This window comes from Aristolochia californica, unplaced genomic scaffold (genome assembly GCF_029961685.1).
Source record: "Aristolochia californica isolate CCGP_79_NKW_82.1479 unplaced genomic scaffold, dmAriCali1.0.hap1 SCAF_2, whole genome shotgun sequence".
Lineage (NCBI taxonomy): Eukaryota > Viridiplantae > Streptophyta > Magnoliopsida > Piperales > Aristolochiaceae > Aristolochia > Aristolochia californica.
The window spans coordinates 48,373,403-48,386,173 of record NW_027181881.1 but is presented as its reverse complement, the minus strand read 5'-3'; the positions used below and the strand labels follow the sequence as shown (position 1 = coordinate 48,386,173).

The window sequence follows — 12,771 nt, the reverse complement described above, 5'->3', positions numbered from 1 at the left end:
AACTATTTTAGAGTTTAAAAATATAATTTATTTGTATATTTTTATCACCTTATTTATAAAATAATATTTAGAAATTTTAAATATTTATAAATAAAAATAATCTAACTCTTACCCATTTACTATGGATTTAAAATATTTATAAATAATTTTTTTTATTTTTAAGTCTTACCCATATATTATCTATTTAAAATATTTATAAATAAAAAAAAATTTACTCTTAAATCTTACCCATATATTATCCATTTAAAATATTTTTAAATTAAAAAAAATATACAAAAAAATTGTTTTGGATTTTAAAAATATAATTTATTTGTATACTTTTGATCACCTTATTTACAAAATAATAAATTATTAAAAAATATATCTTTTAATTAAAAATCTTACAAAACTTTACAATAATTTTAATTTGGCAAAAATTTTATTAACATAAAATCAGAAATTAAACAGTAAATCACATAAAAATCAATACAGTAATTAAACACCTAAATTCAAATTAACATTATAATTAATTACAATAATTTTATTCAATTAACAAAAACCCTAAAAAATCACCCCAAGGTTTTGAGAGAATGGCCGGGACGAACAAAGGGGAAGGGAAAGAACGTCGGCGGCGAGAGGATGAACAGAGGGTTGAGCGGAGGGCGTCGAGGGCGAGGCCGAGCGGCGGCAACAGGGGCGAGGTCGAGGCCGAGGCAGAGCAGCAGCCGCATGCGAGCGGTGGCAGCGGGGACGAGGCCGAGGCAGAGCAGCGGCCGCAAGCGATTTTCTCCTCCACGATTTTCTCCTCGCCTCTCGTCTCGGCTGCTCTCCTCTCGTCGCTCGCCTTCTGCCGCCTCCCCTGTTGCCGCTCACCTCCCCTGTTGCCGCTCGCCTCCCCTATTGCCGCCGCTCGGCCTCGGCCGCTCGCCTGCGGCCTCTGCTCTGCCTCGGCCTCGACCTCGCCCCTATTGCCGCCGCTCGGCCTCGCCCTCGACGCCCTCCGCTCAACCACTCTCTCTTCGTCTCAGCCTTATCATTCGTTCTTTTTCTCCGTTCCCCTCTGTTCATCCTCTCGCCGCCGACGTTCTTTTCCTTCCCCTTTGTTCCTCCCGGCCATTCTCTCAAAACCTTGGGGTGATTTTTTAGGGTTTTTGTTAATTGAATAGAATTATTGTATTTAATTATAATATTAATTTGAATTTAGGTGTTTAATTACTGTATTGATTTTTATGTGATTTACTGTTTAATTTCTGATTTTATGTTAATAAAATTTTTGCCAAATTAAAATTATTGTAAAGTTTTGTAAGATTTTTAATTAAATAATATATTTTTTAATAATTTATTATTTTGTAAATAAGGTGATAAAAAGTATACAAATAAATTATATTTTTAAAATCTAAAACAATTTTTTTGTCTATTTTTTTAATTTATAAATATTTTAAATGGATAATATATGGGTAAGATTTAAGAGTAAATTTTTTTCTATTTATAAATATTTTAAATAGATAATATACGGGTAAGACTTAAAAATAAAAAAAATTATTTATAAATATTTTAAATCCATAGTAAATGGGTAAGAGTTAGATTATTTTTATTTATAAATATTTAAAATTTCTAAATATTATTTTATAAATAAGGTGATAAAAATATACAAATAAATTATATTTTTAAACTCTAAAATAGTTTTTTTGTATTTTTTAAAAAATTTTAAATATTTTAAATCGATAATATATGGGTAAGACTTAAGAGTAAGATTTTTTAAATTTATAAATATTTAAAATTTTTAAATATTATTATTTCGTAAATAAGGTGATAAAAATATACAAATAAATTGTATTTTTAAACTCTAAAATATTTTTTTTGTATTTTTTTAATTTATAAATATTTTAAATCTAATTAATTTACTTATTTTATTTTATTTTGTAAAATATGAAGAAATAAAAAGTATAACGATAATTTTTTTAATTAATAAATATTTTAATTGATATTAAATGGTGTTAAATAAGTAAGAGTTAATTTTTTAATTGTTTATTAATTTTTTTAAATAATTTTTTATTTTAGATATAAGGTAATAAAAAGTGTATGTGATTTTTTAATTTTTTTAAATTTATTCAAAATTTTATCATGTAATGACGTGGCAAATGACGTGTCAATAATAATGACATGGCAGTCAATGTGTTCATCTACAACATCGCTCTGATGATGGAGCAACACGTAAGCAGTCAAAGCTTAAGTGTCACCTTTGACTGTCCACATATACAGTGGACTGGTCAAAGTTCGGTAGTTTTGTAAATAATTTGTGGTCTTTGTTATTTTCATAAATAAGTTGTTTAAAACCGATATTTTGGTAAAATTTCCTTGTTTTTAAGCTCATAATATGTGTAAGAAACAACGTGGAACTCTCTAGTTCGCAGCTGAAGTATTTTTCTAGCAGGCATCTGATCGACATTCCACGGCCCTCCACCGACACTGCGACCACTTTCTTCCTTCGTTTACACCTAGGGGTATCACTTTCCTCGCCAAGTTCACCTGCCTACAATGACGATGGGCTCAGAAGATAACGTGATCTTGTTCGTCTTTACTGTACCCCTCTGGTTAGCTGAGAACGAAGATTCTCCGAATCAACAAGATGGTTCAAACTTTGGATCATCCTGACAAGACGTGACATCTTTTGTATCGGCATTGGAAATGAGAAGCCAAACGAAACACCGGGAAGAAAGGAAAGAATCTACGGATGAATAGGCCTGAGGTCTCGTCATTGTTTTCATTTATTAAACAATCTGGTTAATTTAGGGCATTCGCTTTCGTAAACACAGTAAAGCTGATTATGACTTAAAAGTTTAAGCAGATTGAAGATGGGAACAGAATGGATCATTAAACATCAGGAAAAATCTGGATAACGATATCGAAATAGAATTTGCAAGCCCTCAGGCATTAATGGCGATAAGTTCTTTTTCTTTGACAAGAGAATGTAAAAAGACATGAGCAAGAGTAGGAGACAACGTGCAACACAAGGCCGGCCGGCCGCTATCTATGTTACCAATCTGAGTTTCGGATCCGCTGCCCCTCCGAAATCATCTACTACTTATTCACGTCTGTATTGTGTATCGGGTACCTGTCTATACAGTCGGACCAGGCGCAGTCGACCGGCGGCTTAATGTTGCGGAGACTCTTCCAGACGGCGCTGTTACATTTGAAGCCACTACCCAGAGCGATCTGCCATGCTCGGTCGCCCTTGTTCATCCGTCCTTTGGCCTCTAGGTAGCTCAGCTCGTACCAGGGAGAGGAGGAGGAGGTGTTACCAAAACGGTGGAGTGTCATCCTCGACGGTTCGACGTGCTCCTCCGAGAGGTCTAGCTTCTTGGCTAGCTCGTCGATCACGGCACGACCGCCAGCGTGGATGCAGAAGTGTTCGAACGCCTGCTTGAAGTCTGGGATGTAGGGCTTCCACTTGGGGTTGATCAGCTTCCTGCCGAGGACGGTGAACAGGAAGAGGAGCTGCTCGGAGAGGGGGAGGACCAGCGGGCCTAGAGTCGTGATGTTGGACTTGAGGGCTTCCCCTGCAACCGTCGTCAGATCCTTAGAGAGAGAGATTCCGACGTTCCCTTGCTTGTCTTCCTCCTCGTACACGCTGTTGTATGCCTTGTCCTCCGCTCCACGATGTGTCCTGACGACATGCAGCAGCCTGTACTTGGCCCTCTGGCGCTCGCTGCTCTTGTTAGTGAGGAGGATCGCCGCGCCACCCATGCGGAAGAGGCAGTTGGCAAGCAGCATTGATCGCTGGTTCCCCGTGTACCAGTACTGCGTGATGATCTCCGTGGTCACCACCAGCGCGTTAGCGTTGGGGTTCACCTGGAGGAGGTCCTTGGCTAGGTAGATGGATATCAGCCCTGCGCTGCAACCCATACCGGAGAGGTTATAGCTCTGTATATTGCTCCGCATTTTGTACTTGTTAATGATCATGGAAGTCAGGGATGGAGTGGGCGAGAAGAGGCTGCAGTTCACAATGAGTATATCGATATTCTTGGGTTGCACTCCCGTCTTCTGCAGCACGTCGTCGACGATGTTGAATATTATCAACTGGGCCTCCTCCCTGGAGGCTTTTATGGTGGGGCTATGGGGAACGTGGTGAAGCGCTGGAGGGAGACTGGTCTCGTCTCCAAGCCCCGAGCGTTCGATGATCTTCGACTGGAACTCCACGTTCGCCGGGTCGAAGTTTTCTATCTGCTGAGTCTGGCTGATGAACTTGGAAGTCGGGAACCGGAAGGATGCCGGAGCCTTGTAGCAAGCATATTCGATGAGATATACCGGGCGCGGCCTCCTCGCGAAGTACAGAGCCACCATAAAAGCAACGAGGAGAGACAAGAGCAGGACGTGAGCCACGTCCAAATTAAGGAATCTCCACAACTCGATCAGGCCATCAGGGCCAAGCTTGGCCATCTCGAAGAGGGTCAAGCCCGTCATGGGCACCAGTAGGAGGGTGACGAAATGATTCATCATATAGTGGCAACCGAGCTTAAAGTACTTGAGCTGGAGAGAGTGGTGCATGTCTGCCGTGCTCAAGTTTGGTTGAAGATGGATGGAGTGGCGATGGTTCAGAATTGCCTGAGTAGTAGTAGGGTTTATAAAGGGCAGAGAAAGGGGCAATCAATTACGGTAGGTTTGTTTTAAATGTTAAAGCCTTCCGATACCAACGCTACCTTAGCTGTACGATCGAACTCCACAGAGGCATATTTATAATAACCACTTCGGTAGGTTCAGGTAAATTACTTGCATATAAACCCGCTTCATCCATCCAAATCTAGGCATTACAACAGCTTTTAACTGTTGCTCAATTTCTTTCATTAGTTTTGGGATTAACCAAATGGGTCTCAGACGTATCTATTTTAGCTTTGTTACATCGAATTAGAACAGAGCAAAGTAGCTCTGGGTGATCATGGTTAATGAAGCAGTGGAGACTGTACTTGGAGAAAGTCTGTCATCCTGTTCGTTGAAATCCTCATCATCACCTGTCTCAGTAAACAGCTCTTTTAAGCGTGTGGCACCGGTTGGGGGACCCAAGGGAAGTCACCAACTCAGAGCAAGACGGTTAGGCAAATTATGTCCGCCATGTTCAGTTGTTGCAGCTGTTTTTATTTATTATCGACACAGCCTTCTCTCACTAGCAGCTTAAAATAAAACCCGTAATCTCTCATCAGAAGGAATTCACTTGTACAATAAAGAATTAAAATAAAAGCTGAGCTGCTGAGAGGAAATAATAAGAGGAGCAGCAGCAATGTCGGCATGATATTAGTGAAGGATACATCGACTCACATTTTCCGTCTCTCTCTCTCCAAGTCAGGCACTAATCTTCCTAAATTTCTATTTCCCCTTAAGCCGCATTCTTTTCTTTAAAACAGAAGAGCACCGACATTGAGCAAATCAAGGAGATTCTGATCTACATAATCCAAGGGCGTAAAAACAGGCAGTCACTTTAAGGAATCCAGATAGACATTTGAGAGATACAGTATGATTTGAGAGATATCAGTTAGATTCTACTCAGAAAAGTTTTCTAAATAAAGCCCGACCATTTAAATATCTTTTAGTATTAAATTGGATTAGACCTTCGGGTCAATAGCCACATGCAAGTTCTGAACTAAAAGACAAAATTTTCTAAAGAAAATAGACTTAAAAGAAGTAGACATGAGTAACAAACTTGTCGGGGGAAGAGTAGGTAAATAAGTTTCAATTCTTTTATCTTAATACCTATGTGAGTGTATTTGTCATTTTAATTAGTTAAAAGAGTAAAGCCAATTTTACAGTTTACCTTTATTATATTGTAAGTCTTACCCCCACAGGATGTTTTAGCATCCTGAGCCTTCATTAAATTTGGGTTACCCTATAGTATCTATAATAAATGGCCTCTAAGGCTAATTACGATGCTTGCTTACACGAGGACTTGTGTCACTAATCAATCGACTATAATAGCCAAATTACAATAGCACACACAAGCCTAAGCTAAACAAGCCTAGATCTACATAGCGAATTTCAATTACTCACCAACCTAGACCCACAAAGGGATTTTCAATACCACTTACCTACTCAAGGACTAATGGCTAATGTAGCAGAAAACAGTACTTCCCAATTTTTACATACAACAACTTCTCTTGAACAATTTGGGATGAGGATGCTCTTGCCTACTCAAGACTTGGCCTAAATTGAAAGGATTAACCCAATTTATATTGCCTCTCAATAAGTTGAAACAATAATCCAAGCACAACAAATAAGCATACCAATCCTAAGTATCTATTCAATGTAATCAATAACTCAAAATAATCGTTAATTACTTGATTTAAAAATATAGGTAGCTCATAATAGTCACTAATTACTTGATTTTAAAATATGCACTCAATTTAAATCTAGGATTGTTTTTTTTAAATAGGGAAATACACTCAATGCAAGTCAATTTAATAATTAGTTTCAAAATATAGCCAACGAGTAGTAATATCAACTTTAGTAGATGATTTCAAAGTATACTAGCATTGGTTCATTGCACTCGACCAATTATCATTAATATATCTCAATATTTATGCATGCAAATACTTGGATTTGAAATATTATCCCCAAATTTTAATACTTTACAAAAGTTCATTAAAGTGCTCCAAAAATACCATACTGGCATGTATTGATATGATTTGAAAGAAAATAGGCTACAAAACTAATTTCAAGTGGTACTGGACTGCACAACTATCCAAAATGTAATTGTTGAATCAAATATTACATTGGGCTGTAAGTATTCAATCAAATTTTAAAAACACAAGCACTAAAATAATTAGCTCAAAGCAGAAGTTTATCGAATTTGACTTCCTTTTGAGCTTTCAAGGAGGCAAAAACTTCTCAAATTGTGTGTCGTGTCTTCAAAGGCTAGGTTTTTACTATGGCAAGGAGGATAATTCATTTGGGGAGAGTTTGGTTAAATAAACGACTCCCCAATTTTTAGAAAACTAGTCGTTAGAGTTAGGAAATGATGTTTTTAATATCTTGAAAAAATAGGTCAAATAGGTCCGTAAATTAAAAAAAATTATACATTATATCCTAGTGTCAACACCCTTTTTCTATCAATACCTTCTATTCTCCTATAGCCAACACCCTTTTTCTCATAGAAATGACAAAGGGGTTGACTCATTTTGCCCATTTTTCAATATATGCCCAATTATTATTTTTTATTTTTTATTTACGGCTTCATCTTTCTTCTAATGTGCCTAAGTTTTGTGCATGGATTCACATAAGATTTTTATGCATATTTATTAGCAAATAAGAGAATCTGAATCCTTAAATCAATGATTCAATTTTTTTAATTAATACAAATAATTATATCATTTAAATTAATCAAACAAATCAAGACGTTTCTCTTGTTTTTGAAAATCTAGACAAACGGTAAACTGCTAAATTGGTATAGAATGTGGGTATTATCCATTTCAATTTCATTTAATAAATAATAAAATGGTAAATGAATAAAATTACCGGGTAGATATTTTCTTCCATTTTCGTTCCCTTTAGTAAATAGTGAAGAAAAAAATGGAATAATCAGATAAAATTAACACCTCCAATCCTAAGTTTTCGAGATCGAAATTATACATGATAGATATCTCAAATTTTTAACAGAACCAGCTCGAAAACCCGAGACGCCCACTGCTGGAATCCCTTCTCTCCCATCTTTGATTGGGCCCACTGATTAAATGGGTTGTCTCTGGATACATAGCTTTTCTCATCCTTGACATGATCAATACCTGAAACTTTGTATCCCTCTTAATGGCAATGACCAGGAGATTTGTCAATATAAAAAATTTCATATGGCCCATCAACGCAAATGATTGATGTAAATATTCACGGTTACACATCGACTAAAAAGAACTCCCCTCTTGCCCGAAACCAAGGGAGAGAGGGGCTGCATTTCTTTCGAAGGTGGGGTGTATCTAAAGCCCTCCTTAAGAGCTGAAGGCAGGGCTGTAAGGGCCCTCCCCTACTGTAGGAGGGAGTTGAGGTCCTTCAATTTCCATCTCTATCTAGAGATGCTTCCTCCCCCACCACAAGACAGTGGAGAGAGCAAAGTAAGTGTCAATGTCGATATGTTTATAACAAGAATGAAAAACATGGATTTAAATAAATACGTGATACAGGTCGGTGTATAAATACGAGAGGTTGAGTAGGAGGTGTTGGAGATAAATGATTTCAGCACATGTGGTAGTCATGGTTGGAGCATATGAAAAGGGTAATAAATTTTTTGAAATTTGGGGATAAGTTTTCAAATCCAAATATATGCAAGCATCTACTTTGAGTTATATTAATTATACTTGGAAGAGTATACCAAACTAGTCATATTACTCTTTGATATTATTCACTAAAGTTTAGATTTTTGCTCTTGGGATGTACTTTAAAATCAACCATTACATTGAACTACTTTATATGTTTTCCCAATTTTAAAAATCAATTCCATCTTAACATTGTACATTTATTTCAAATCTAGTCAGTAAGGATTTTTTTGAGTTGCCGATTACTTAAGTAGGTACTTGAGAACTAGAGTGCCTATTTGCATAAACGTGGATTGTTATATCTGCCAATTGAGAATCAATTTACATTGAGTTGTCTTGTGTAAATAAACATACTGAAAATCCTTTGTAGGTCTAGGTCGGTGTGCCTAAGCTGCAGAAATTTTTGTGTGGGTCTAGACTTGTATAGCTTAGTGAACTACTAAAAAATCGCTTTATGGCTATCTAGGCTAGTATACCTAGTTTCCCGTTCTAATTTAAATGAGGGTGTACTAATGTAAATTGGTTGGTGTGGTCAATAGAGTAGTACATCAGTGACAAGTTGTTGTAGATGTCTTAGGGCAATCCATACTTAGTGAAGCCTCAAGGTGCTAAAAACATATTGGAGGTGGACTAGCAATTTGCGAATGGATTTTCAACCGCATAAAAAATTTGTATGTACTTGGTATGGGATTGTTTTTGCTTATACTTTGATCATTGTGCATAAACATAAATTATAAGATCAGGTTTATACTTATTCACTCGATTGCCTCTAGTTTTGTTCCTCAACGGACCTGACAAGTTTTCTCATTAGTTTGAGGTGATTTTGCTTGGCTAGCTCACTTGTTGTCTTGAACATGATCATGCCAATGTCTTAGGCAAGTGACATCCCATGCACGACTGATTGCATGGTTGTTTGTCTTATATGCATAGTGACTGGTTTTACAACCTAATCTTTGGCCAACCTAGTCATATTAACTAAGTCAATGAGTTAAACATCAAATTAAACATAATTATTTAATTAATTTTTTATTGATCTTTGGCTTTGTGTTATTTGAAAGTGTGATAGAACTCAATTCAAAAGTTCAGTCCGATCAAATAACACTAATTCATCCACATTTTCATTTTCCAAGTGAGAAATCACCCATGTTTCACCCATTATAGAGATCGTGCCAAGGGTCTTACTAATTCCTAAGTAAGTGAACCTCTAGGGGCTACGCCACCTCAGTAGTAATAGGCGCCTATGGCTCTCTTACTACAAGGGGCTACCTCTAAATTAAACCCATATTGTCTCCTACTTGTCTTCTTGAGGACGGTCTACCTCTCTCCTCCTCAACCTACATTGCCTCTTAATACAGATCAATTCATACGAGCGGAGGAGGAACAAGAAGGAAAAAAATTATCCTGATACTGCTTCAAGATTTACAATACCCAAAGAGCTATTTTGGACATCATGGTGTAGTAATATTTCAGCAAATGGGCTTTTACTATATTAGGATCAGATGATGTTTGGCCGAAGTACGAAACTGAGTTAAGAGTTTTTGAATTGTGAAAGTAAAAACACTCAAGAATACGACTTCAATTTCTTTCATATTTTCTCATTCACATCATCGGCTTAAATAGCCGTTTTACAGAATATACATGGAAGAATTATGAGTGATTAACGGGATTACACAATCACCGGATTTACAGAATATTTACATGATTTCTCCTTAAAAGGAAGAAATCTCAGAGTAAATCTTAATACTCCCCCTCAAGTTGGTGCATAGATATCACTCATGCCCAACTTGTCAAGACAATTGTTAAAAGTTCGGTAAGACACTGACTTGCTTAGCACATCAGCAAGCTGATCCTCAGATCGAACATGAGGGACTTCAATGATTCTTGCTTCTAACTTTTTTTTAATAAAGTATCTATCAACTTCAACATGTTCAGTTCTATCATGCTGGACTGGGTTGTGGGCAATATCACATGTTGCTTTATTGTCACAATATAATTTCATAGGACTTGTCTGCTCAATATGTAGTTCTTGTATCATATTTTTTATCCATAATAATTCACATATTGCCTTGGTCATTCCCCTGTATTCGGCTTCAGTTGACGATTTAGCCACCACCTCTTGTTTCTTACTTCTCCAACTGACCAAATTTTCACCTACAAATGTAAAGTATCAAGATGTAGACCATTGATCCTCTATTGACCCAGCCCATTCGGCATCAGTATAACCTTCAATTTTTAAGTTACCTCATTTTTTAAATAAAATTCCTTTCCCTGGAGATGATTTCAAGTAACGTAAGATACAGTTGACGACATTCATATGTTTTTCACTTGAAGATTGCATAACTTGACTAACCACACTTAGTACGTAAGCTAAGTCTGGTCTGGTATGTGTAAGATACATTAACCTCCCAACTAGTCTCTGATAACGTTCTTTGTTAACAGGGATTTGATCTGAATGTGTTCCCAGTTTCAAATTTTCTTCCATAGGAGTACTGACTGGACTACATGCGGTCATACCAGTTTCCTTTAATAAATCCAAAACATATTTTCGTTGAGATAGAAAAATCCACTCCTTGGATCTTGACACTTCAATACCAAGAAAATATTTTAAATAGCCAAGATCTTTCATTTCAAACTCTCTAACAAGATGACTTTACAATGTTTTATTTTCTTCTGGATCATTCCCAGTTATTATCATATCATCGACAAACACAATAAGAGTTGTGATGGCCTCCTTGTTATATTTCAGGAAGAGAGTATAATCTGAGTTGTTTTGCTTGTATCTGATAGATTTCGTAAAATTTTTGAACCTTACTAATCACGCCCTCGGGGACTGCTTCAAACCATATAGAGATTTCCTCAATTTGCATACTTGTTTGCATCCTTTGTTTTGCATAATACATCGAGGAGGTAATTCTATATATACTTCTTCTTGGAGATCTCCGTGCAAAAATGTATTTTTAACATCAAACTGATACAAGGGTCAGTCAAGATTCACAGCCAGAGATAGTAGAGTCCGAACAATATTGATTTTGGCCACTGGTGTGAATGTCTCCATATAATCGATCCCGTAGGTTTGAGTATATCCTTTGGCGACGAGTCTTGCTTTGAACCTTTCAATGGTGCCATCGGTTTCATATTAATTGGTAAATACCCACCTGCATCTAACTGGTGTCTTTCCTACAGGTAGGTCAATCACTTCCCATGTTGAATTCTTTAGGAGGGACCTCATTTATTCATTCATGGCTTCTTTCCACTTAGGATCCTTCAAAGGTTCCTGTATACTATTAGGAATAAATATAACAGATAATTGATTCACAAATACTTCATTTGCCTTTGACAATCAATGATAAGACACAAAATTATGTATGGGATACTGAGATTTAGAGGTGAGAAGAGGTTCATAATTGACTCTAGGTTTTCCTCTTGTGGTTCGATGAGGTAGCACTCTTAGTTGAGTTTTGGAACTTACTTGAGGCTTAGACATGGACTCGGACTCAGAAGGCAATTGATCCATTGGTACATTATGAAGGGGGAAAGATGTCAGTTGAGACTCTGATTGCATCACTTCTATCTGGACTTGTCTGTCTCCATCCTGTGAATATGTTGGTTGAGACTCTAGTTGCATCACTTCCATCTGGTCTTGTTTGTCTCCATCTTGTGAATCATGCTCATTTGTATTATTTTGATGTTCACTGTTGTAATTTGAATACTTCCACTTGTAGTATCCAAGATATCCAAATGATGATTAAGGGTATGCAATTCTATCATGTTCTTCCCTTGAATTGAGATTCAGGAGTAGAATAATACATGATATCATCATGAAATATCACATCAAGAGTGACATAAAATTTGCGAGAGGGAGGATGATAATATTGACAACCTTTTTGATGTTGAGCATAACCAACAAAGACACACTTGAGAGCTCGGGGTTCCAATTTATTTCTCAAAGGCTTATGGAGATGAACAAAGGTTACACGCCCAAAAACTCTAGGTGGCAGATTCAGTACAGCAGGTGAGCTTATAGTTTCATGAAGAACACTCAAGGGAGTCTTAAATTGTAACGCACTCAAAGGTATTCGGTTGATAAGATAAGTTGCAGTTGTGATGACTTCACCCCCAATAACAACCTCAAGAAGGCGGCGATTCTTTTGCTCTGCAACCCCATTTTGCTTACGGACAATTAGTTTGATGCCTAATACCATGATCATCTAGATATTTTTTTAAACCTTGATTAACAAATTCTCCACCATAGTTACTACGGAGAATTTGTATTGTAGAATGGTACTGAGTGGCTATCATTTTGTGAAATTGTTTGAACAGTGAACTAACTTCACTTTTTGATTTCATTAAGCCAATCCATGTCATCCGGGTGTGATCATCAATAAAGGAAATAAACCACAATTTATCACTCAGAGAGGCTATATTTGGTGGACCCTATACATCATAATGGATAATCCTAAAGGGTGTTGGACTCCTATTAATGCTTATTTGAAATGGAACC

General features: G+C 36.8%; 1 protein-coding gene across 1 annotated transcript; it reads right to left on the bottom strand.

Annotated features, from left to right (window-relative positions):
- Positions 1-2,858: 2,858 nt before the first annotated feature.
- On the bottom strand, positions 2,859-4,588 carry LOC137956057 (3-ketoacyl-CoA synthase 5-like). The gene has a single exon (XM_068803361.1). The coding sequence runs from the start codon at positions 4,525-4,527 to the stop codon at positions 3,061-3,063; it is 1,467 nt and encodes a 488-aa protein (XP_068659462.1). The 5' UTR covers positions 4,528-4,588; the 3' UTR covers positions 2,859-3,060.
- Positions 4,589-12,771: the final 8,183 nt, after the last annotated feature.

What these genes read in the sequence shown, in the direction of transcription:
- LOC137956057 (XM_068803361.1), bottom strand. Translation starts at nt 4,527, where the DNA reads ATGCACCACTCTCTCCAGCTCAAGTACTTTAAGCTCGGTTGCCACTAT.